General features: G+C 50.7%; 8 protein-coding genes across 8 annotated transcripts; 6 read left to right on the plus strand and 2 right to left on the minus strand.

Annotated features, from left to right (window-relative positions):
* Positions 1-985: 985 nt before the first annotated feature.
* Positions 986-2466, plus strand: P174DRAFT_441404 (oleate delta-12 desaturase odeA). The gene has a single exon (XM_024827300.1). It carries the CDS (start codon positions 1325-1327, stop codon positions 2378-2380), a length of 1056 nt encoding a protein of 351 aa, XP_024682712.1. The 5' UTR covers positions 986-1324; the 3' UTR covers positions 2381-2466.
* A 2628-nt stretch (positions 2467-5094) lies between these two features.
* On the minus strand, positions 5095-6518 carry P174DRAFT_172641 (putative DNA repair protein (Rad57)). The gene has a single exon (XM_024821231.1). The coding sequence runs from the start codon at positions 6339-6341 to the stop codon at positions 5391-5393; it is 951 nt and encodes a 316-aa protein (XP_024682713.1). The 5' UTR covers positions 6342-6518; the 3' UTR covers positions 5095-5390.
* Positions 6519-6694: 176 nt separating this feature from the next.
* Positions 6695-7743, plus strand: P174DRAFT_460225 (aromatic alcohol reductase; the record flags this gene model as incomplete). The annotated part of the gene is made up of 3 exons (XM_024829859.1): positions 6695-6929; positions 6984-7347; positions 7398-7743. The coding sequence occupies 3 exons, from the start codon at positions 6695-6697 to the stop codon at positions 7741-7743; spliced, it is 945 nt and encodes a 314-aa protein (XP_024682714.1).
* Positions 7744-12647: 4904 nt separating this feature from the next.
* On the plus strand, positions 12648-14407 carry veA (sexual development activator VeA; the record flags this gene model as incomplete). The annotated part of the gene is made up of 4 exons (XM_024825677.1): positions 12648-12774; positions 12844-12990; positions 13045-13858; positions 13921-14407. The coding sequence occupies 4 exons, from the start codon at positions 12648-12650 to the stop codon at positions 14405-14407; spliced, it is 1575 nt and encodes a 524-aa protein (XP_024682715.1).
* An 860-nt stretch (positions 14408-15267) lies between these two features.
* Positions 15268-17982, plus strand: P174DRAFT_406515 (putative nuclear RNA binding protein). Its single transcript, XM_024824106.1, has 2 exons — positions 15268-15578; positions 15700-17982. The coding sequence occupies exons 1-2, from the start codon at positions 15552-15554 to the stop codon at positions 17689-17691; spliced, it is 2019 nt and encodes a 672-aa protein (XP_024682716.1). The 5' UTR covers positions 15268-15551; the 3' UTR covers positions 17692-17982.
* A 661-nt stretch (positions 17983-18643) lies between these two features.
* Positions 18644-19192, plus strand: P174DRAFT_451038 (uncharacterized protein; the record flags this gene model as incomplete). The annotated part of the gene is made up of 2 exons (XM_024828990.1): positions 18644-18856; positions 18904-19192. Exons 1-2 carry the CDS (start codon positions 18753-18755, stop codon positions 19190-19192), a joined length of 393 nt encoding a protein of 130 aa, XP_024682717.1. The 5' UTR covers positions 18644-18752.
* A 140-nt stretch (positions 19193-19332) lies between these two features.
* On the minus strand, positions 19333-20285 carry P174DRAFT_420682 (aromatic alcohol reductase; the record flags this gene model as incomplete). The annotated part of the gene is made up of 2 exons (XM_024824885.1): positions 19333-20202; positions 20259-20285. 2 exons carry the CDS (start codon positions 20283-20285, stop codon positions 19333-19335), a joined length of 897 nt encoding a protein of 298 aa, XP_024682718.1.
* A 623-nt stretch (positions 20286-20908) lies between these two features.
* Positions 20909-22754, plus strand: P174DRAFT_406521 (uncharacterized protein). Its single transcript, XM_024824107.1, has 2 exons — positions 20909-21024; positions 21078-22754. Exons 1-2 carry the CDS (start codon positions 20936-20938, stop codon positions 22684-22686), a joined length of 1698 nt encoding a protein of 565 aa, XP_024682719.1. The 5' UTR covers positions 20909-20935; the 3' UTR covers positions 22687-22754.
* The last annotated feature ends 258 nt before the right edge of the window (positions 22755-23012 follow it).

The raw sequence follows: 23012 nt of genomic DNA on the forward strand, positions 1-23012 counted from the left end.
ATGTAGGTAGACTAGGGAGTATAGACTCCAGAATTGATTTAGCCAGAGATCAAGGCTCACGCTCGAGGTGGCCTGATTCGGAACCCCTATCAGACGCCGGTAATGCCTCAATGTTGATTGGTGAGAAGGTAGATAGTAGATAGTAGAGGTCTGTCATCTGTCGATGACTTAGTCTAGGTATCATTCGTGACTTGAGATCGAGACAAGTGGCGCAGTCAATCCCACCTGAGCTGCCGAACTTGCATGTTCATATGCAAACTGCAGTTCAAGAGCGAGCTGAACTCTATGCAGCTACGGAGTACTCCTTACTACCAATCATGGCAAACGCTGCCTCGGGAGAACCGAAGCAACAAAGATATGGGCCATTAAGTTCCGGCGATCTGCACAGGACTGGACTTCACAGATTGATTGGCCGAGTGCTGATGAATGCGTCCAGCTCTGGTGGCTAGGTACCACCTTGCATGAATCCATGATCATCGCATTCTCAAATCCCAGGTCGCCGCCTGAGGCGAATTTTACGAATTTTCAAAGAAAAGCAAATTCAGAAATGAAAAATGTCCAAATCCGCATTGGTATGACAGGGGTTACCCGTGCTCAAAGAGCTCACCGACCAATCATTCTTCAAAGATATGGTCCAAAATTACCATGGTAGTCAATGATCCCCAGTTGAGAATTACCCCCAATACCAACCAAACCCATGGAAGGGCTCTATCGAGTGCTTACCACCCAAATAGGTATCCCAAAATCCATCAGATCGTCAAATCAATTGGGGCCACGGGAATGGGCTGTTCTCGTCGCGTTTTCTTTTTTGCCTTCTGAAATTTCGGTCCGTTTGTTTTTCTTTGGCCTTTTCATCCCCTGTGATCTTCTTTATTGCCCCCCTCCTCTGTTCCTCCTCTGTTGCTTGTCTGCTCTCTTAACCGCCAGTCTCCCTCCTCCTTGTCTCCTTGTTGACCTCCTCTTGCTTTGTCCAAGGGAGTGCAGAGGAATTCGCGACCAGATCATTCACCCCATCCTTCTGACCTTGTCAGCCTTCCACCACAGAAGTCAGAAAGGCTTCGACTTTGTGTAACCATCGACTGAAGCAGATTCACTGGGTGAGTGGAAGCTTGAACTTGTTCCTCACATAGCCTTTTGTCAAGTCGACGAGGGAGGTACTATCGGTCCTTCCAAGGTTGTCCTTGACGACTTCCATCATTTTCACCTTCCCATTGACTTGATATTGGCCACCGATCATATGCGACTTTCTTGCATGGACTGACACGGTTGACAGTATCCATCCCTCGTACCAACCAGTCTACACCACCAGCTCGGTCCTGTCAAAATGTCCTCGACAGCTCTTCCCAAGCGCGTTGCGCTGCATCGCAACCCAACCACGGAGTCCTCCGTCCCCAGCTCCGTCTCTCACTCTCCTTTCGACAGTCCTCGTCAGTCCCCTTCGTCAACGTCGCTCTCCTCAATGGCTTCGGATGCCGAGAACACCAGCGGCAAGATGATCGACACCTATGGTAACGAGTTCAAGATCCCCGATTACACTATCAAGCAGATCCGGGACGCCATCCCTGCTCACTGCTACAAACGCTCGGCTGTCACGAGTTTGTACTATGTCTTCCGGGACATGGCCATCCTTGCGACTGTCTTCTATGTCTTCCACAACTATGTCACCCCCGAGACCGTGCCTTCCATGCCGGTGCGCGTCGTCCTGTGGGCCATTTACACCGTCATTCAGGGTCTGGTCGGAACCGGTGTTTGGGTTCTGGCACACGAGTGCGGTCACCAGGCTTTCTCCCCTTCCAAGATCTTGAACGACACAGTTGGATGGATCTGCCACTCTCTTCTGCTTGTCCCTTACTTCTCCTGGAAGATCTCCCACGGCAAGCACCACAAGGCCACCGGTAACCTCGCTCGTGATATGGTCTTCGTTCCCAAGACCAGGGAAGAATATGCCTCTCGCATCGGCCGTGCCGCTCATGAGCTCAGTGAATTGATGGAGGAGACCCCCATCCTGACCGCCACCAACCTCGTTCTCCAGCAGCTGTTCGGATGGCCCATGTACCTCTTGACCAATGTCACCGGCCACAACAACCACGAGCGCCAGCCCGAGGGACGCGGCAAGGGCAAGCGCAACGGCTACTTTGGTGGTGTGAACCACTTCAACCCTTCCAGCCCCCTGTATGAGGCCAAGGATGCCAAGCTGATCGCCCTGAGCGATCTCGGTCTCTTCCTTGTGGGAAGCCTCCTCTACTATATCGGATCGACCTATGGCTGGCTCAACCTCCTTGTCTGGTACGGCATTCCTTACCTCTGGGTAAACCACTGGCTCGGTAAGTTCCTCTCGTCCACCTTTCGTGGCATGGAACAGGTTTTTGCTGACTTGTAAATATAGTTGCCATCACTTTCCTTCAGCACACCGACCCCTCCCTCCCCACTACCGGCCTGAGGCCTGGGATTTCACCCGTGGAGCTGCTGCTACAATTGACCGTGACTTCGGCTTCGTCGGTCGCCACATCTTCCACGGCATCATCGAGACCCACGTTCTTCACCACTATGTCAGCACCATCCCCTTCTACCACGCTGATGAGGCCAGCGAGGCCATCCAGAAGGTCATGGGACCGCACTACCGCAGCGAGGCTCACACCGGCTGGACTGGTTTCTTCAAGGCCCTCTGGACCAGTGCTCGCACCTGCCAGTGGGTTGAGCCCACCGAGGGCGCCAAGGGCGAAAGCCAGCATGTTCTTTTCTACCGCAACATCAACGGCATCGGTGTCCCTCCTGCCAAAATTCCCGCCAAATAGAGTCTCTGTTCGTCAGTACATAGAACCTTATTCTTCTTTATTCCCTTCTCTCTTTTCGAGTTCCTCGCTCCGTGGTGCTCTCGCGGGATCGAATCTGCCCACGACACGGGCACTCGTCATATCATAGAGCGAATCTGAGTTGTCTAAATGAAAGGCGTATCTGGAAGGGGGCAAAAAGATTTTTTTTATTCGTCGATGTTGACTCCTGCCCTTTAATCGATCTTAATCGGGAGTCCTGTTTGGTTGCCATGTGCTCTAGATCATGTTAACCTTTTCATAGCATATATTCTACTTTCCAGCGAAGATTTGTGGATGTCACTTTTTGGCGCGTTAGAAGTTCGTCCCCTTAGACCATGGGCAAATTCAGTCAATCCAGAAAGCGATCATAAGCTTCATTCTTTGGGACAATGAATATGGGTAGAGGAGTCGTAAAGCTGGAGAAAGCAAGGAATTCAAATGCGGGGATGCAGAATAGCTTCCGCCGCCCGCCGCAACTAGCACTAGTGGAGATATACGAGACTAGGCAGCCAAGTTCTTCGTTGTAAACTATGCTACATTGATAGATCATCTAGCATATTCAGAGATATCACGGAGATGCTAAGGGATCAGTAGCTTCGGGTGAAATAATTCTTGAACATCATCTACTCTTGCCCTTCCACATTCCTCAATCCTCCCTTCGAGATGGTATATTCAACCTCATCTTGGATGTAAACGGTGGAGTTCCCGTCCTCGTCGATGGTAGTCGTCACCATCCCGGCGGCCCAAGGCGCAAAGACCAGTTTCATGGTTCTTCGGAGCGTGCGGGGGGAATTATGTCCGGTGCTGCCGGTTGGGGCGTGACCCATCGCCGTACGGGTGGGACATCTGAGGTTGTTTCCAGGACGTGGTGATCGCTTCGTTGCTCCTTACCGTCTGGCGTCGGTCTAGTTGCTTCGTGTGGCTGCGAAGCTGGAGACAACGGGTCTGTGCTCTTTGGCTCGAACGCAGGACCGAGCATGGTCGCGATCTCCTCCTTCTTTAGGGCAATCCTGCACGCTATCTGGGACGACCAGACAAACCCCAGCGCTGGCGTCTTGTGCGTCGGCTGTCGGGAGAAGTAGTATGGTGAAGGCGGCGCGGCAGCCTGCGGCGTATCGCCCCATCCGGTGAAGAATCGTTGCTGGTGCACTAGGCTTAAGAGCTCGTTGCGCACGGGGTTGCCGATTAGGTATGATCCGTCGAAGTCTTGCGGCTGCTGCTCGGACGGGTTGTCGTCCGCGAGGAACGGCGAGGAGGGGAAGGCTGGGGATGAGGACGGTGGTGCGACCGTGACGTGAGGAGACAGCTCGGCATTGCCGGACTCCGGTGGCCTGGATCGGGCAGCGGGAAGTGGTGAAGCGATGGCTGAGTCGCGGTGTAGATGTGTCGTCTGTTGCTGTTGTGTCGACACTGGCGAGGATGAGACAAAATTATTTCCGTATGCGGCGGCGCGCCGCAATGCTGTGTTACTCTCGAGAGGATCGAAGCGGTCCGAGACTTGATTTGCGACAACAATCGCGATATTCTTTGCGACGGCTAGGTTGCGCAGCATCTGGCCCAGTCTTGCCAGTTCTCCGGAACGTGTAGACAAGCCCAGGACGTTGTGAGATGTGTGTTCTGCTCTGTAATTGGAAGTTATCGAGTCGATGACCACGAGGCCGACATCGTAGCGGGTAATCGCAACGGGCAACTGGTAGTTGAGGATATGGTCCTGGGATTCCAGGTCCATCGCATTGATGGAGAGGATTCTCTCCAGTGTCGGGGCGCGGTCTTTCGGGAGGGTCGAGAGGTAAGGATGATACTCGAGGAGCTGCGACAGTCGTGATGTCGCCAACGGGGCCTCCGTTGAGATGTATATTGCGCCTTTTCCGAGACCGCGAGGCTCTGGAAGTTGCACCGCTAGAAGGAGACTGAGGAGAAATTGCGTCTTGCCGCTCCCACTACATCCTCGCACAGTCAGAATCGCAAACAAGACGTATGCCATTTGGTAAGTCACCTTTCTCCAGTCACCTCGGTCAAATAGCCGGTCGGCAGACCACCATTGAGCAGCTCATCCAACGCGGGGTCCAGAGTGCTGATCACACTCCGTCGCGACAAGTCTAGCTTGGTCGATGGACCAGGGATGAGAGGCTTTTCGACGTCATTGCTGGAGCTCGACTCGACAGCATCATCATCCTCACAAGCTTCTTCAAAACCAACATCTTTGTGCAACGCCTTGACAACTTGGGTGGTTAGCTGGCGAAGGTCTGCGGGGGAACGTGAGCGCGTTTCGCGATTTCGAGATTATCGAGCGTGATGAGGTCGACGATGGTGATTTTGCTTCGCTCGAGTGCGGGTATAATATGAGCGTATGATCGTGTTTGAAAGCCCGGTAGGACCGATAACAGATCCATAAGCGTGACCGAGTCAAGAGAGCAGAAGATCGCAACGCGTTGGGAGCGAGTGATGAGCAATTGCGGATGTTGCGCTGACAAGCCGGCGACCAATCAGATTCCACGGATTCACCTCTATAGTATACTACAACACTGAGTATACCTAGTATTTAGAATTTTATCCATCTCTGCTATTCCTCGACTCTCACAGTTTACTACGAGGTAATAAGCTGTCTTTTTCTGTTGAGCCACCTTCAAGAGCAGATGCAGGACCATCAATATTGTACGATAGATCCTCCTCCCTCCAAAATTGCTTAATGCTCGTCCAATATTTCTTCTCATCCTCCAGCATCAGTGCACAATGCGGGCTGTTCCGAAACATAACCCCATCAACTTGGTATCCCAGCTTTCGAGCCGTCTCCATGTGCGACAGTACATCGTGCCAGTCGACCGTGGTATCCGTTTGCGAGCACATGTACAGCCTTCGCACCTGGCGCCTCAACACCGCGTCGTCATTCAGTTGATGCCGCAGGTCATTGACAGAGCTCATAAGCCCCGCGTTCTGGATGCTGGTGATCGTCCCCACGGTTGTGTACAATACAGCCCTGCCGACAAGCTGGACCAACTTACCACCCTGAGGAAGAGATAGAACGGCGGCATTGTATGATCGGCGGAAACCGGTTTTCCCAGGACAGCAATCGAAGATGACGCCTCTTAGGGGGAGGTGATGCAGCGCGTTTGGGCCTGGATTTTCCTTTATGGAGAGCGCCAGCTGGATGGCCGTGTTGCATCCTCCGTGTGAGAAGACATGTAGCAGAGCACCGTTCTTCCGTCCAGTTGTATCTCCGGCTTTCCGTGAGAAAATGCGGCAGATGGCTTCACGAGCTGGTTTCAATCGCGCACGCAGCACGCTAAAGGGACGGACGGTGATATCAGGTAATGTAGTTGTAATGAGAAGAATAGATGATGCTGGAAAAAGTGCTCGATATTGCGTCATGTATTTATTGATGCGTCGAGGACTTGCTCCTCCCAGCCAGGTGCATAGGACGATGAGTGAAGGGTCAGAACTGAATTCATTGCTGTTGTAGCCAGACCCCTCGTAGAAATAGACATCCTGCCCGATCTTCTGCAGAGGCTCGAGCTCCTTGTCCCTCATCTCTGGAGCAGCTGTTGGCTCGCCGAAGACAATATATACCGGTGTGAAACTGCCGCAAGTGCTCTTTACAAAGACTGCCAGAACCTCAAAATGTCAACACCATGGCAGAGTCAGACGGCCATATATTATGGCGGTCGAGACACAATCTGTCCCATCTGGCCTTGATAATATCGCTTTGGGGTAAGCTGGCCGTTGGCGCCCCCGCAGGCAAACACCATCTCTGGAGTAAACAGCCGATATCCCCGCACTAGATACCGCTTAGAAATCCGACCTTTCTATTCTTCAGACACCAATTCTTTTGCGCTTTCAATTCCCTGTAAAAATATACCTGGATAAAGTGTCATATACTCAAAATGCCCGGTCAACTGCGCAAAATCCTAGTCCTTGGGGCAACTGGCGTCATCGGCCGATACATCATCAAAGCTATTGCAACCGCTGCTCCAACTTCTTTCGACCGAGTCGCCATCTTCACCTCTCAGAAGACAATCGATACAAAGAAAGAACAGATCCAATGGCTCAAAGACCATGGAGCCGAGATCATCGTCGGCGACCTGAACGATGAAGCGCGCGTTCGCGAAGCTTATCAAGGTACACTGCTCTGCCCTACTCCTACCACGCTGTTCAATCTGACACGTATCCCAGGATTCGACACAGTTGTAAGCTGCCTAGGACGGAACATGATCGCCGCTCAGATCAACCTCATCCGAATCGCCGAGTCCAGCTCGAACATCATCCGATTCTTCCCGTCCGAGTACGGCACCGACATCGAGTACGGGCCGCAGTCAGCACACGAGAAGCCGCACCAGCTCAAGCTGCAGGTCCGAAAATTCATCCGAGAAGAGGTGAAGAGACTCGAACACACTTACCTCGTTACGGGCCCGTACGCGGACCTATACCTGGAGAACGCAAGCAAGTGCCCCCGCGCAGGGACGTTCGATGTCGCGAACAAGAAAGCCGTTCTACTGGGCGATGGTAATGGGCCGATCAGCCTTACGGCTATGAGCGAGTATGTCGCATGCACTTATTCCTGATGTAATCCGAGCTAATGATCACCAGTGTTGGCAAACTTCTCGTAGCGGCGATCATCAACAACGAGGCCTCCCGCAACCAGGTGCTCAAAGTCAACTCCTTTACAACAACGCCAAACGAGATCCTGGCCGAGTTTGAGCGGCAGACTCAGGCCAAGTGGGAGCGGGAGTATACGTCGTTGCCGGAGCTGAAGCAGCTGGAGCAGGAGCTTTGGGAAGCGAATAATCCACTGGCGGTTGTGGCTACCTTGCGCAGGATCTGGACAGAGGGAGGGACTCTTTACGAGACGAGAGACAATGGCAAGATCCATGCGCCGGATATGGACACTTTGGAAATAGCTGTTGCGCGTGCCATTGAAGCTCAGAGTGCTTGAGGATGCAATGTTGCACACAAGTCATATAGTGTCTCGGGTTACATCTACCGTTGGCGCTGTCATACGCAAATCTTAATCTAAGAATAGTTATACCGGACATTAAGTCAGCCCAGTCGACTGACATTGTAGTAGACACTGTATTCTTATTCCTTGTCGAAATCGAAAGAGACCGGGGACTTTAGGAGTGGACATGACTTGACTCTTAGTTGGATAGGAAGCGCACAGACTCGACGGCCGTCAAATCAGAGATATCTCTCGCGAAAAGTGAGTAGGGTAAACAATCTCATAGAGTCGTAGGTTTTAAGCGAACTCGTCTAAAGTACGGGGAGTACGGAGATATGGTGGACATCTGTACAGAAGTAGACGGGATTGGTTCACTGCTCCCTGCCACATATAAAACGCCGGAATCATCTCCAAAAAGGGGATCTCGTCTATCATGCCCCCGGCCAAAAAAAGACGGTGAAAGCCGACGGAGATCTAGCTCTAACCTAGATAGATTACATACTGTCCGTGCTACCTTAGTCCTTCGGATACGGGGCCTTTGTGATGCAAACTTGACAGGTCACATTTTCCCGACTCGAAATCAAATGCTTCGTGTTACAGATCTAAACTCTAGAAGCGAGGATTCAATATTCACACGATACACAACAGCCATGAGGTATTACTCTGCATGCAAACGGCGCGCTAATAGGGGGGTCAATGTGTCATTCTGAGGGATGAATTCAATGCCAGTGATGTACGACGGGCGTTGAGGAATCGACAGCTAATATTCTTCTGCTAGCTGAGAGTAGCCAAGTCACGCAGGCGCATTGAGACACTGACGTGCTTCTTACAATGGATATGGCTTGGTCGTTTCGAAGACATGGACTAGAGTCTAGAGGTGGAATCTAGGGACTCGAGCTGTCCCAACTTCCGCGCATGCATCCGAGACCACCTTATTTCTGTGCTTGGCGACATCGTTCTGGCTTCTGAGTTCGAGCATCATGCAGCTTTAACCGTCGTACTGCTTAATCTTTGCTCATGGCATTCCGGTATCATACCTATGGATGGTAACCGAAAGCCTTCTTGACATCATGACATATATCCGGGTGAGCAAACCGGATAGAATTCAGCAAAAGTTTTTTACTCGATAAGCGGAAAGGGATGAGCTCCGTGCTGCATGAGTGGCGCTACTGCGCTTGAGAACACGGAGAGCCTATCTACCGAGTACTCCGTAAGAGCGTTCGGCGTATTGATTTCTCCGTCATGATTTATCAATAGCGCTGAGCATTCATTCCTAATCAGCAAAACTAAGGCGAGTGGTATCATGTCTATTCCGAACAGATTCCATAGCGATTTGACTCCCAGTCCACCCCATTAAGCAGCAAAAGATACTCAATAAGGAGTATATTGCTCGGAAAAGGTTCAAATAAGCGATTTGTCACATTCAGGAATGCTGGAATGCTAAATCTCATTTTCGGACTTATCTGGGATAGACCCGACAGTCTGGGCATTGGTTAGCAACATGCTTCAGAAATATGCATCCAGGATGATCGCGCTCATCATTAATGCGAGGGGGTACTCCGTACCGAGATATGGGATTTGCCTTTGCGGACTGCGGACTGCGGACTGCTAGTGCTGAGTGCCCGAGTGCCTGTTTGTGATTGACAACTGGAAATCAGCCATTTGTTCCATGTTATCTTGTGCTATGATATGAGCCTACGGAGTTTGCCGTAGCTGTAATCAGAATGGGCCGATTTCTCCTTGATTTCCAGGTTGGATGATGACTGGAGAGCCAATCATATTTAGAGTCTCGCATTATATCAAAATAAAGGGAATGGCGTGCAAGCCTTGTAGAATCATGGACTGAGTTTTGTTTGGATTCGGCCGAACTCCTGAAGTTAACCTAGTTTAGGTAAAGTGCTTGGTAATTCCTTGGTAAGCTGTCTTAAAGACTAGGTACCTGCGTCTCTGTGATTGGTTCGTCAAGATACTGGCGCAGAAGAAGAAATGTTAATAATCAGGCTAGGACACGTTCCCTGACTGGCAGAATGGTGCATTATTACTATTATTATTACTGCTGCATCAGCATACCTCTCTGGATAGGTTGACCGATACGTAATTGGAATCCCATGCAACGATCGTCGGGTCGGTTGTGATCGAGGTGGTAACAGCAAGACAGTTTGAGGCAAAAATGCAGATCTCCCGGAGCAATGTCCCAATCCAGAACAATCCGAAGACCAAAAGTTATCTTTCTTAAGGTAGTATTAGTGTCACCCACAGCGATACAAAGCGCGGATCTCAGACTATCATAGGCCCCTGCGCGCCCCCCTGGTCAGTCGTTAGTTGTGCACGAGGCTCTCCTCGGTTATTGTTCAGTTGACAAGGTCTCAGTGTCACAATGAGGTGATGTTTGGCAATTTCCATGTCTAGTAGACGTCTGAAATGAGGAGATCACCTGTACCTTAGGTCCTGATTACTATTACTGATTGGATCGTGTTTCTTTGGTTGATAAAAAGAACCAACCAGAGGAATGTCCATGGGCGGCTTGAGGCGGGCCCGTCTTTCCATTCGGTGCGGACCGCCTGAAGTGGGTTTTGTTGGAAGTTTCCGTCCGATACCCAAGAAATGATGATCATCATGACAGAAGCCGAGGAGCGACATTTTTGGACCTTGGGACTGCCACGAACTCGTCATTACCCTTACTTGATCGTATAGACAGAGGATGATGATCTTTTCTCTGCTTGACATCGACGCCTGGAATTTATTTTGTCGAGGGCTTAGTTAGTCTGCTGCTGATCACCTCGGTCAAGCAACATGATTCATGTAAGACCGAATACCACAAAGCCTGCATCAACCAAAACAGACGGGGTCGGAGTCGGACATTAACATCAAATCACCTCAACGCTAACAAAGGTGTGCTGCGTAACCCAATTGGAAGTGTTTCCTTCGGCCGAATCTGACATGGATATCCCTGCTAGTGCTGACTCCATTTGTCCCGTGCATTCATCCGAAGAGGCGAGGCGATTTGGCCTGTTAGGTTGCAGATCCAGTCTCACTGCGGTTTCTCAAAACCCCGCCGATCCTGATGATTAGTACTATGGCTAGTTCATTTGCCGGCTGCATTGTTATTCTCTTTCTCGCTTCGATAAATCGACCTAAACTGATGATGATTTGCAGGAATAGGATTTGGGATTTGGAATAACAAGACACGTAGCTGAATCCATGGACGAACTCCATTGGAAAAGTGCTGAACAGATAGTGTGCTCGGATAGATAGTTAGGTATTAATGGGGTAACAAATCCCAGATTTACTCCGTGGTAGCGACCGATCCATTTTTCTTACAGATATACCTGTATTATTGGAGAAGAATTCAGCCAACCCCGATAGTGATGAAGCCTGAGCACCATGGATTTGTCGGCTGAAATCTGCAAGACGGCGACGACCCTAAGACGCATAGACCACTTAGTTGTCCTTTCACTTCTTCGTCGTCCCGTTCTTCAGGTTTTGGGAAGAAACAAAGAGTCCGATCCGCTGGACTGGGTTATGTCAGAGCCCAATGGGAAACTAATCCTTGATTCTCGTCTGCAGTAACAAACACCGAAGACAAGTCACGTGGTAATATGACGATGAAAAATGAAAAATCCTTATCTACCTTAGTTGTTCATGCAGTCATGATAAATCAGTCACTTGTCGTCGCTCTCAGACTCCCCTCTGGTATAGCGCATTTTAAATTATCTATGCTCCTTTAATGGAATGTGCTATCTCCTTGGATCGGCCTCGACTTACCAGTTGCCAGTGGCTGCTCATTGGAGTTAACCGCCGCCTTAAACCTAAAGCATGGGTGGCCTGTCCAGGCTCCAATGATCGGTCATGGCTGCCCCTCTCTTCTCCACCATCCCCTTCCACCTTTCCCAGTCTTCCAGACCTCTACCCAGGATCCACTGCTCCGGCACAGTATTCTGCATCGGTGCTGCATAGGTGACAATACCCATACGCAGTACCTCGACCGTACGTACTGTATTCCGCACGCTCAAGTTAATAAGGTGTTATACACTGAACCTTCTAATGGAAGATGAGAATATCGACTTGATGATAATCCTTGGCTTGTCCTCGATGTCTCATACTGGTTATCTTCGTCATGACATTCAACAGCCACTTCATTGTTTCATGGTAATAAAGAAGAGTGGGCTGCTAACAAAGGCAACTAGGACGGAAGGATTACCCTAGGGTCGGTAGCTCTGGTTAAAGTCACTGATCATTACCTCCACATTTAACCACAACCGGTTAGTATGGACGACACAGTTCCTAGTAAAGTGTGTAGTTAGCACCAAAGTACCTCTCTAGTCCACGCCTAAAGTCGACTAACGGCACGGCTGACTTTTGTAACTCGCTCTCCCCAGTCCCATGCCCCTCCCGCTCCTTTGATATCTTCTCCATCTTCAATCTATTATCCAACTCTATCATCCTCCTCACCTTCATCGCCCAGGGCTGCCGCATCTGTTGCTCACTCAATACGCAACAGATCCGGCCCTTTCTGTTTTCTCTGTTCTATGTTTCTCTATTTTTCTTTAACTCTCCTTCCCTCGAATTTTTCTCCAGACTCTATACGTCAGCCGACTGACTAGACCGTCAAACTGTCTGTCAAAACAAAACCATCAAGTGCAACAACTCGGGAAGGAGGGAGCTTGCTTGGTGCAAATTTCGGGTCGTTGATATTATAAGACTTCGTCAATTGTTCGACACAGCGCCCACCCATCTAATTATATATGTGAAAACAAGTCAGTGCCGAAGGCGAAATGATGCCATCACTATGCCTATCATCTACCTCCGTGATTCTTTGATCTCGTATATACTGATCTCGTCAAGTTATTCTATTTTCTTCGAATTCATTCAAGAGCCAAAATGGCGACTAGACCTCCCTAATGCCTCCCGCGAATGAGACGGAGAGCTCCGTCAGCAGAATCACTCGCGAGGGCAAGAAGATTACATACAAGCTTAGTGTGATGCAGCAGCCGGAGCGTGCAAGAGCCTGTGGTGCTGGTGCCAAGTGTATGATCTGCTGCTGTTCACAATTGCTGTACACTGGACGTGGAGCTAATCAATGGTGACATCTCACAGCCTCTGCCGACCGTCGACCGGTTGATCCTCCGCCTGTTGTTGAATTGCGAATCTTCGAGTCTGACCCCAACGATGATCTGCACAAGACCGACATAACCTTCGCTTACAACGCCAACTTCTTTCTGTTCGCTACCTTGGATACGGCTCGTCCTATGGCGCAAGGATGACTCGCTGGACCTCCTACATGCCCGGTCCTGACAGGAGTTCCCGTAGCAGGTGTAGCGTACCTCGACCGTCCGCAGCAAGCCGGTTATTTCATCTTTCCTGACCTGTCCGTTCGTCACGAGGGTAGATATCGGTTGAGCTTCCACTTGTACGAAGAGATCAAGGACGTCAAGGATGCGGACAAGGACATGCCAATGCCTGACGTCAACTCGAGCATCAACTTGACCAAACCATCAGCACCCAAGTCGCATCTGAACTTCCGTCTCGAAGTCAAGTCGGTCCCGTTCACCGTCTACAGTGCCAAGAAGTTCCCTGGACTGGCCACAAGCACATCGCTCAGCCGCATCATTGCAGAGCAAGGCTGCCGAGTTCGTATTCGACGGGACGTGCGCATGAGACGCCGCGGTGAGAAGCGCACCGACGATTACGATTTTGATGATGAGAGGGTCTTTGCTACTCGGTCGGACAGATACACTACCCCTGACATGTACGCGGCGAATTCGGCCGAGCGTGCTCGTTCCACTAGCATCAGTACCACCGCTGATGCCTCCTTCCCCTATGGCTCTGATGCGCAGAGACGGCCGTCTGCGAGCGATTACGGATTCCAAGGCGCGCAGCCATACCAGCGATCCATTCCAGCAGCCCCTGCAGCTCCCGCTCCAGCTCAGGTTCACAACCCCGCAACTTCGGCACAGACATCTTCATATCAGTCTCACCTTTCGTTCGGAGCGACGCAAAGCCAGTATCCGGCTCCCCAACTACCGCCAACACCCCAGTCGGCAACTCCCGCAAACACGTATTCTCCACACCCTTCCTATTCTCACTCAAGAAACCCTTCCAATGGCACCGAGTACGACGCCACTCCCTCTGGCTATCCATACCCCAGCCACGCCTGCCGGCTGAGCGTCCAAGCTATTCCAAGGCAGCCCTACCTCCTCTCCGCCTGGAGCCGCCAAAGGCACCGAACATGCAGACAAGTACTGATTCCCGCTCCTCCGATGCGAATGCATACCCCACCCTGACGCAACCTCCGGTACCTCGTGCTCCGACTCCTGCAAACCATGTAACTTCGCTCCCGCCTCTGAAAGTTCTCTCTGGTGAATATTCCCACCCGTCTCAGCCCAACGCGCAGAGCCCGCATCACGACCTTGGTTCTGGAAAGCGTCTATTGTGGGAAACGAATCATTCCCTATCCAAGCGATCGCACGAGGAAACCTTCGGCAATGATGAGCGTCCTCTGCACAATGGCATGCGGCCTGATATGGATCAATACCCTAACATGGGTCGGAAGCAGCCCGATTATGGCCGGCTCCCATTCTACACCGATTCGCGTGATGAGATGGCATACAAACGAGCGAATGGAAGAATGGTCATGAAGATTTCGCCTGCGCTACCATAAACGCGTTCCGGAACCTGTCCAGTTTATGTGACGACTTTTGAGCCAACGTGTTGGTCAATTGAAGGATTATGTTCGTTTCGGAAGATTCAACGTCTCTCTGTTGTACTGTTGTGTATTCGGCTTGGACGCCGGGATTTTTTCCTTTCTCTGATTTTATCCGATCATACCGGTTGCCGCCATTAGAGTTTCTTTTGTACATTCTTACTTGGCAGCTTGTCTGAGCGTGTGACTCTATACCTGCCGACAGTCAAAGCTGGATACTTCTATCGAACATGAGCCATGCTCTCGTACTGCTCGTTTCTTGGTTCTTTTTAGCAACTGGTGGATATTTTGGCGGGGTTTATTTTTGGCTACTTCATTCCTCCATTTCCTGTATTTGCTTCAAAAATCTGCAGGCCGCGTCAGAGCACCGTGTCCTTTTCAGAGAGTCATAGATGTTTGTCCAATACGATCAATCGTAAGCTTAGACATGAGATTCCTGTTCCAGTTGACATATAAGCTTGAGGCGTTGAGACGATCTGTTTCTCGACATAGTTATCATCAATTTGTTCAACCTTTCAGTATGACGAGCGAGTGCTCGAACATTCCCAACCTACCTGCTACCATTTCACTATTCCCATCTTACATTTACAATCAGAGACTGGAAGTTCAATTGGATCTCTCTGCCTGACTGTGGAAAGAAGAATGTCAACTGAAATCTATCGACCCATTGGCCTGTTCTGCTGCATAATTGTGACCGGACACAGCCAAGGGCACATGTCAGACCAAGACATTCATTTCCAACGGTCTCGTCTAAGGGGAATTCCCTCCGGACGCGAGGCATTCGAGTCATCATCTTTTGTGTTCATTTATTTCAGTCTCCCGGTACTCATGAATAGAAATAGTCTTTATCTCTGAAGACGCTATTTAATCGAAACCCATCGCGCGCGCTTGGCGCATAGTTGATCAGACCCCGGATGTAAACAAGACCATCAACAATAACAACACATCACAACATAACAACAACACCCCGCCTTCTAGCCCCGGAGATCGGTGGTCTTCACCTTCGACACTCTCCTACGCCAGGTGTATCATTATGATCGTTCTATATGTTTGCAGTCTCTAACATATCATTGACCACGAGTACTGAGGGCGGTCAATCGGCATGACCGCGAGGGAGATTGATGCGGAGGTTTGTCTTATGAACCCTTCCTTCGTGCTACATATTGCCTGTTACCCGCGCCCTTGCGCGTCAATATCCCACGTTATGATTCATTAATCACAACAACTTTACTCATCGATTCCGTTGCTAGATGTCCTACGTCCAGGTGCACCTGGATAGCGATCCCCACCAAGCGGACCGCCAGCTGCAACAAGCCGTCCACTCGACTTACAGACGCTCCAACGGCTACCCCTCCCATTCTCGCAAGCACTCGCGCAGCTCTGCTGCAGACTCGGACTGGCCGTCGGACGAATCCGGCCGCTTCGACGACGCGGAGGAATATGATCCAGACGAGCAACCTCTCAACTCGCCATCTGCGCACTCATCCAAGCGGCGCCGTTCAAACGATTGGCCGCTCCAACCCGGCGAAGAGAATCCTCCGTCAAAGGACAATGGAAATCACCGCTGGCCGTTCAAGAATTCGAGTTACGGCTCGCCTCGTCGAAATGGACGTCAGGGAGGCGGTGGGGATAAATCGAGCCGGGGCCGACCGTCTCGCTTCATCGAGGCGCACATGAATGACAGCGTGAGCGAAAAGCCGCCTAGTATCTTCATACGCGGGGACGCGGGCGCGTCCGGGCAGAATGATAACGGTGCAGGTCAGAGGTCGTCTGGTATCTTTCGGTTTGGGAGGGCGATTGCATCGGCGTTCAATCCGTTTGGGGTGTGGGGGAATGTGTCTGATATCTGGCGCGGCTCGCAGTCCGAGAACAGGCCGGAAGGCGATGCCAGGGCGCAGGCGGAGAAGGCCTATGCGGAGCTGAAGAAGGCAGGCTACAAGGGGACTGTCAAGGGAAGCTATATGCAGGGCGTTCAGACGAGTGGTCCTATTGCGGAGCAACATTCTCGTAGAGCGAGTCAGGCGCAGTGGGACGGCAGCAAGACTTTGGGGCGTCACTCGAGACAGAATTCCACGGAAGGATACGGATCTGGAAGCTCGATTCGGAGTTCGTTGCAGGAACTACGCAAGGCCAAGTCGTCGCTAGGGATTCCTTATATCAAGCGAGGATCTGAGGACTTGGAGCGTCCCGAAGTGCGCAAATCGCGATCCCGCAAGGAGCTCCAGAAGCAAACCAAGTTGTTGAAGCGGGTCAGTGATCTCGAGGGGAAGCTTGAACGCGCGAGGCGCGAGTTGCGCGAATTGACGGGCGAGGAGGAGGAGGAGGAGGAGCCGGTAAGGACACTCTGCCAGGAGAGACCCTATCATCGACCGTTCGTGCCCGGAGCCCTCCCAACGCTACCTTCGGAGCGATTCTACGAAAATGATGCCACAACAGTGCCTGATTCGCAAGCAGTCGAGCTAGCGGCTTTGTCTGAGACGTCTGGGAATGTCCAACGTGTGGCTGAGAGCCAGGGAAACGGATTGGCGACGGTGGAAAGCCCATTCCTCAAGAGAAAGTCGCCGGATCCAAAGTCAGTCCGTGACAAGGTCCATCAGATGACTAAAGATTCTCCTAACAAGGAGTCTCAGTATGAAGAACCCGCCCGTTTCCATGAAACCAACACACCGCGAAAGGCGACCAAAATGGGAAAGAGTGACAGTCCTGGATCTGTCGAGCGAAAGCGGACGCAGGATAAATCCCAGCCAGAAGATCACGAATATCGAGGAAGAAACCAACATCAGCCCCGGCGACGCTCAAACACACGCTCGCCCTCCACCCATAGACGAAGATCAACCTCGCGGAGTCGACCGACGCCCTGTCTCCGAATGAAGCAACGACGCTCAGATCTGCGCTCCGCCAGCTCCAGTGCCAGTGAGAACCATCTGAATGAGGTCGAGAAGCAACCGAACGGCGAGAACGAGCCTCAACAGGAGCCGTACCTGGACTATCCGATCATAGATCTGAGGGAACTGGACGACATGACCGGCGCTCCCACTCCAACGTCCACCCCCAGCCGCGGTTATTTGCACGAGCGTATCCCGCCTGTGCCTCCACTCCCGAAGAACCTAGCTGCCACCGCTGCAAAGGTGGATAGACGGCTAGCCAAAGAGCTCTGGAAGATGAAGAACGCACAGATGCAGAACTCGGGCCAGACGCAACCTAAGGAAGAGGACTTTCGATGGCCCGAGGATATTTTCTGATGCCTCACTGCAACTGATAAGATATTGATGTAACGAATCATGACGATATGACTACGACAGATGACAGCAACTTGGCTATCCAGCTTGGCCTGGACTGAGTGTTTACAATAAAATCAAAAAAGAGAAAAAAAGTTGCAAAATGAGAAATCCTGGTTGACTTGCTCCGAGATCCCAGGTATTGGAGGGGATCCAAATGGTACACCACGACAGGCTGCCTTGAGTTCCGCTGGTGCAGGACAAGGAGTCGGTCAATGTCTTTCCTTTGTGATGTAACTGATGTTTTGAATACGGATTCTTTCATATGAATATTCCTTGAGTAGATATGTAAGCTATCAGCATCCTTGACCTGAAGAGCACAGCCTTAGTTTATTTGACACATGGCAGCATGACCAGAAGAATGGACTGCATTCTATTCCATCGCTCTATGGAATATATACTCTCTTGCCTCCTATATACAGCTATAGACACCCACTCGCCGGATAATTACAGCTACTATTAACCCCACCCCCAGTAATCCGCACATTCTCAAACGTCAAACCTCGACACGACCCCTCCCCACAGAGAATATAATATCGCTAGCATTTGCGCCAGCCGAGCCGACGACGTTAACGAAGCAAAAAAACTAGATAAACAAAAAACATACAACAGCCGGGATTCGCTGGTGGTCACCCACCCAACTACTAACCGGCCGGCGTGTGGCTTAAGTACGGCTGAGCGGACGGGAAGCCCTGTTTTCCACACCCTATGGTCGTATGTGCTAAGATAGAGATAACGTTTGAAAGATATAGTGTGTAAAATAAGAGCTTAAGCGTATACAAAATTCTACTGATGATCAACAATGTCACAAGTGCAAATCGTCATCTGTTTGTATGCCTGACGCTTCTTAGGGTTCTGTAAGGCAGCTGACTCTCGGTCTCTACAAAAGTCTAATTTGATGCCTCAGGCTCTATAACTGGTGGCAACTGGCAAGCACGTCATTGTTTGCTAGATACACTCATGACACTCAGACAGAGATATATTCAACAGAACTGAGGAACCTCCACTTCATCTGGGCTGTACCCATGATGAGTGAAAACATAAGCCAGCTGCTCACCGCTCCATCCAAGCCAATCATCCTGACAGAACGCAACGACTGGCCAGCTTGGTACAAGGAAATCCGACTGGCGTCCATGTGCAAGAACGTCTGGCCATACATCGACCCTGACACTAAAGACCCCCAGCTGTGCCCGATGAGCCCGCCCTCCCAGCTTACGGAGACTTTCAAATAGGTGCTCTGCGGTATTCGGATCTAGACGAAAAGAACCGGGTTGAGTACGACCATGCCGTGAGGATGTATCTGTGGATGAGAGACGATGCGCGACGGATTCGGAGCGACGTTGCCTATATCGCTCTTGTGATTGCGACCTCGGCCTCGAAGTATGCCCGTGGCTTCATTGTGGACGAGGATGATCCGAGGGAGATGTTGAGGTTGTTGAAGGGGCCATTTGAACCTAACTTTTAGTTTTCCTGCGTCTCTGTTTGGATATGAGGTTATAGTTGCGACGTAATCATAAGATAAGAGAATGTAAACCCTTGGAGAGCTATCTTCTAGTATCATTACAGACTGACAATCTGCGGGGATAGTAAAAGGTCTACATACAACTACTTAGCGGACCTGGACACAATCTCCTGCAGCGCCTCCTTGCTAAGCGTTTTCACTCCCAGCAGATCATTACTGAGCCTCTCAGCAGGGAAAAGACTGCCGCACCCTTCTCCGAAAATAGCTCGCCTGAGGAAATTGAACACAAACACCCCGGGGTTAGGGTTCGGTTTGGAGAGCTCGGCATAACCCTCTTTCTCCAGCTCTGCCGTGCTGATGGACTTTGTGGGCAGTTGCTTGCCCGTGAGCTTCAGCAGCTCGCTCTGAGAGACATCAATTTCACGGATGTACACCGTGCGGTTTCTCGTGGCTTCGAGGTTGTTGATTATGCCAACAATACCGTTGGCTACTCCCGCGAGCGTTGTCGCGCTGAACTTTCGTTCTCCCCCATCATATAGCTCTACTTCTGGGCCCCGCCAGTTCAGCAGAAACTCGACGGCCAGACCCCAGTCGAGGAAGGGGCCGTTGATTAGGAGGGTGTAGGAGAACGAGCCTGCAGACTCGGCTGCTTTTTCCTGAAGATATTTCTGGATGGCGACCTTGTCCTGGTAGACTGGGAGCTTGGCTGCTGCGGCGTTGGTTGTGTCGGAGCCGAACTCTGAGGGAATGAAGCGCTGGACCTGGGCAGTGATGGCTGCGTCTATCAATCTGAGATGGATGTCTCGCGGGATAGCTCCGAGGGTGTTGACGACTACATCTTGGCCTTTCAGGGCTGCTGTCAAGGAGTCCAAGGAGGTGTAGTCGACCGGTACCACGCGAGCTTGGCCGAAGTTGTTGTTGCTTCGGTCACTTTCAGCCCTGGTCAAGACAGTCACCTCGAAGCCGGCGCTGAGCAGGGCGTTGAGTACAGGTGGGCCAAGGTTGCCAGTGGCCTGCAGAGGTATGTTAGCAACGCTTGATAATAAAATCTGTTGGTTGATGTGCTTACTCCTGCAATGGCTACTTTCGGCGACATTTGGCAAATGATACTTGTTAGTTGGTGAAGAATATAAGAGATAGATGAGTTGAGGATCTGTTAGACAAGGCTGTTCCTCCGTATGGACAGCATGATAGCTTTATATTTTTTCATGTGTAGCATCATGTCAGCTCATCGTTCTCGTGAATGATGCCATTCAACATCCCTATCCCTATCCCTGGATTTGTCAACCCATGGCCGTTAATTGTCATTTCCAGCATAGTGAAACCGCAGGATATCTCGGATCCCGGGTGAGACATCAGATTCCAATGTCTCCAGAAGGGATGTGACAGGCTCTGATTGCTAATTAATGGCCAAGATGACGTGTACAGCCCATATCATCAGACATCAGTATGGTTATGTTGACGGGCTTAATTCCGCTCAGAATTACTAAGGTGTAGGTTGATGAGAAATGGGAAATGCGATGCTTTGTAATGGCTTCGGTTGGATGATTTTCCGGTAAATCAGGCTCCCCGCTTTCTGGCCAATCATCTTCCTTGTTTGTCCTCCAGCAGATTTTCCTAACCTCGTGTGCATTGTTCCATAGCATACATGCAACGATCACCTGTCCGCAGCGCGCACAAATACTCTCACTAATCCTGCATGTTCTTGGCTAGAATGGGAGCCACTGTTCGGGAAGTGTCATCGTTATGTCCGTTAGCCCGTCAGCCCATTTGCGACTCCGAGATAACTCAATCATCAGACCCCTGAGATCAAAACGGGGTTGCAAAACCTGCAAGTTGGTGCCTCCTTTCTTTTCACAGAAAGTGTAAATATTAAACCGCGTTTCAGAGTTCGAAGGGTCAAATGTGGAGAAGAAAAGCCTCGTTGTCTCCGATGCGCGAGCACTGGTCGCAAATGCGAGTATGAAAGTACAATATCCTCCACATTTTTCTCCTCAGCTTCTGCAATATCCATCCTTGACAACTCCATTTCATTATCCTCAAACACAGTATGGCGAGAGCGTCGCGCTTTTGCCTACTATTTTCAGTACGCCGCAGCGTCCATTGGCGGCGGACTGGATGTTGATTTCTGGCGCACGATTGTCCCGCAGGTTTGCCGGAGTGAACCTGCTGTGTGGGATGCCATGATCGCTATAAGCTCATTATTTGAGAGCCCTGATCCAGGCCAGAATCTCGTCTCTCTAGGCCGTGATCGTTCTCGCCGTCTCAGTCAAAAGCAACGAGATGCCTTAGAGTGGTATTCGCGCTCAGTGGCTGCGGTTCGCCGGGGAATTGAACGTGGGACTGTAGACACCTTTGTCGGACTAATTACCTGCATCTTATTTATCTGCATTGAGGCCCTCTTAGGAGAGATGGAGGAGGCTTTACGTCTCTATGGTCAAGGTGTGCAGCTCATTCTCGCTTGCAGGGCCATGACAGCAACCAAAACCTCCATATTAAAGGATACGATTATCCCGACTTTTGTGCGAGTAGGAGCCGTCACTCTCAGTGCTGGCGTTCTAGTGAGCAATCTATTACGAGTGACTGAACTTGCATCCACACACGATTTTGTCTCCCTCAAGTCTGCTCGGGAGGCCATCGTTAACCTCGCTATAGAGATCCCGCTGTTTGAATCAGCTTGCGAAGAGTATCTAATAAAGTCGCATGCCTGCTGTATATCCCAAGAAATGATGGATCAGCGAAGAACCCTGTCAGCTAGGCTACGGAGCTGGCACTCTGCATTTACTAACCTGATGGAATCTTGCCCCACAAAAGACCCGTCGCAAGTCAGTACCGGCGCGCTGCTCCGGTCTTACCATGAAATGTTATTCGTCATGCTCGGGGTCTGCATATCGCCATCGCGGATCACCACTGATGACTATCGACCAAATTTCCAAACGATAGTTGACCAATCTAGCATCGCGTTAAGCGGTTCAGCGCGGCATGATGGCACCCAACCACCATTTACCTTTGAACTCAGCGTTGGTCTTCCGCTTTGGTTCACATGTGTCAGGTGTCGCGAACCTACAATTCGACGGACAGCACTTGCTCTGCTCCGTCAATCGCACCAGGTGGAGGGGCTTTATAAGCGCGACATTGGTGCCACGATGGGCGAACGAATCATGATGCTAGAAGAAACGTATGGGACGGCAATGAACGCAGTCCAAAGTCTCGTCAGCATGGACTTCAAACCTGGCGCAAGCCCATACCCTACACTTGCCGACGAGAAAACCGGGACACCAGCAGTGCTCGTCCCTGGCGAAGCACGCATTAAACCCCTCGGTGTCTTCCGGCCACGAGACGGTTATCCTCCTGGAACGACGTTGGAAGACATGGCGAAGTTGAGCCGAAACCGTAACCAAACCTTTCTGCACTTTTCGCGGAACGAGCGCGATCCGTCTAACAACACGTGGCGGACAATCTATGGATATGCTCCTATTGATTTTAAAACTGCCTAAAATAGTTGGATGTGAACTGAAGAGATAGAAGAAGTAATCATGAACTAGCATATCACATTAATTCTTGGCCCCACGCCTCCTATTCCGCAGCATAATTACTTGAGATAGTCTGGGTTATCTATGGGATGTCACTCGGTGTAAATCCAAACTCAAGCCAGCGCGAACAACACCGAGTGAAATCTTCCATCACAGCACACTCCAAATAATCACAGACTCCAGTGCGTCAATACAAAGTTCTAGAGCCTTACATTGGCTTAGTACGAACTTTGGGATTAACTTATTTTCGAAATTGATTTCAATGTCATCATCGATCCCTGAGATGACGA

Source organism: Aspergillus novofumigatus (assembly GCF_002847465.1).
Source record: "Aspergillus novofumigatus IBT 16806 chromosome Unknown P174scaffold_4, whole genome shotgun sequence".
In the NCBI taxonomy this organism is placed as follows: domain Eukaryota; kingdom Fungi; phylum Ascomycota; class Eurotiomycetes; order Eurotiales; family Aspergillaceae; genus Aspergillus; species Aspergillus novofumigatus.